We start from the raw sequence: 1,708 nt of genomic DNA, 5'->3' as shown, positions 1-1,708 counted from the left end.
TTTAACTCTTCAGTAACTTAGTGTTTTTATTATTTCTCACTTGCCTTTGCATTCTTAAATTATATTACTCCAAACACACCACCTATGAACTTATGCCTCTCTTCCTCTGAAATCCTGAGTCAGAATTATTCAATAAACTACATTGTGCTAGCATTGGCAATCTGTTATTACTGGTAATAGTAAATCTGTATTAAAATTCTATCATATATTGTAATGAGCCAGCTAGTGTGTATATGTAACCTATGCCCTAGTAAATGGAACCCTGTGAGTCATAGGCCCTATGACGCCAATAGCTTATGGAGATCCCCTTTACTTGTGGAAGGAGGATCTGAGTTCTATCTCTTGCTGTGACATTCTGGTTCTATACAGCAACAATCATGAAGTTCTTAGGCAAGCAGAGATATGTTACCATATGGTTTTATGGTATAATGACACAAAGTAAAATGAGACATAAACATTACATAGTATATCATATCTGAATAATTTGTGTGTCAGACCGTTAACATTTATGGTTAGTAAGACAAGATGTTCAGAAAGGGTTGTCCTGCTGATGAAGTTCTCTTATATAAAGAAAGAGAAAACTGGTTAAGACACCATCATAGAAAACGTGTCCAGGTGATAATGTGAATGGCTTGGCTCACTCTTCATACTGCATTCACATTTCCTTGTTGCATTTGCAAAGACTGCATGTTTCTAATCATAGCTTCATGGACTTATTATTATGTGTAAATCAGAAACACGTGATTATTCTGCCAGTAAAGTACATGGGTTTAAACAGCAGCCTGCTGATCTTGCTAGCTTTGGCTCCCTTTATCCTAGTGTCTGTGCAGCTTGCAAGGTTTCTGCCTTGCAGGTGGCATGCGGCTATAGCGAGTTTGTGCAGGCGGCCCAGCAGAGCCAAGGCCGGCTCGTCTTCATCTTGTTCTGCGGGGACAAGGATGCCCAGGGCCGGAGCTGGTGCCTGGACTGTGTCACTGCTGAACCAGTTGTGCGGAGTGAATTAAATAGCCTGCCCAATGGAGCTGTAGTCATCTACTGCCAAGTCGGAGACCAAGCCTATTGGAAAGACCCCAACAATGAGTTCAGAAAGAATCTGAAACTAACTGCAGTGCCAACACTGCTTAAATATGGGACACCTCAGAAGTTGGTAGAAGAAGAATGTCTTAACAGAGAGCTTGTGCACATGTTGTTTACTGAAGATTAAGTTTTTTCTTCTTTAGTCAATCATTTATCTAGAAAGTAGATACCCATTATCTTCAAGCTGCTGGCCATTTTCATTTAAAGGAGCCATCATGTATTGCCTTATCTCCATTCAGACTTTAAACTGTCAAGAGCATTGGCTGAGTGACCAAAATAAATACCATGAAACTGCTGGTACAGAGCATGGGAAGGGATCTTGCAACACTAGAAAACTGTAACTGACCCTTGTGCTGAATTAAACTCCTACTTGCAAAAAAAAAAAAAAAAAAAAAAGTAGGCTCCATGATGAGTGGACAGTTGATTTTTATTTCCCAGTAAGAAATGGTGCAAGTTGGTTAAAGACTTTCCAATTTAGTAAGCGAGAGAGAGAGAGTTGTGGGAGTGTGACAGAAAACACCACACTCACCAGAAAATTGCACATCGTGATTTCAATCTGGGGCAGAGCATATTACATCTGCATAGGCTGAAGAAGCCTGGGTCTTTTGAAAAATAAACTACTAGTTTAAAG

General features: G+C 39.9%; 1 protein-coding gene across 1 annotated transcript; it reads left to right on the top strand.

Annotated features, from left to right (window-relative positions):
• Positions 1 to 721: 721 nt before the first annotated feature.
• LOC116821017 (thioredoxin domain-containing protein 17-like) lies at positions 722 to 1,209 on the top strand. The gene has a single exon (XM_032773884.2). It carries the CDS (start codon positions 722 to 724, stop codon positions 1,202 to 1,204), a length of 483 nt encoding a protein of 160 aa, XP_032629775.1. The 3' UTR covers positions 1,205 to 1,209.
• Positions 1,210 to 1,708: the final 499 nt, after the last annotated feature.

The sequence above is a fragment of the Chelonoidis abingdonii genome, chromosome 2 (genome assembly GCF_003597395.2).
Source record: "Chelonoidis abingdonii isolate Lonesome George chromosome 2, CheloAbing_2.0, whole genome shotgun sequence".
In the NCBI taxonomy this organism is placed as follows: domain Eukaryota; kingdom Metazoa; phylum Chordata; order Testudines; family Testudinidae; genus Chelonoidis; species Chelonoidis abingdonii.
Note: the sequence above shows the minus strand (reverse complement) of the source record. Positions and strands in the feature narration are given on the sequence as shown.

Bases quoted from the DNA above. Each gene is read 5' to 3' on its own strand.
- LOC116821017 (XM_032773884.2), top strand. From the start codon at position 722: ATGTGTAAATCAGAAACACGTGATTATTCTGCCAGTAAAGTACATGGG.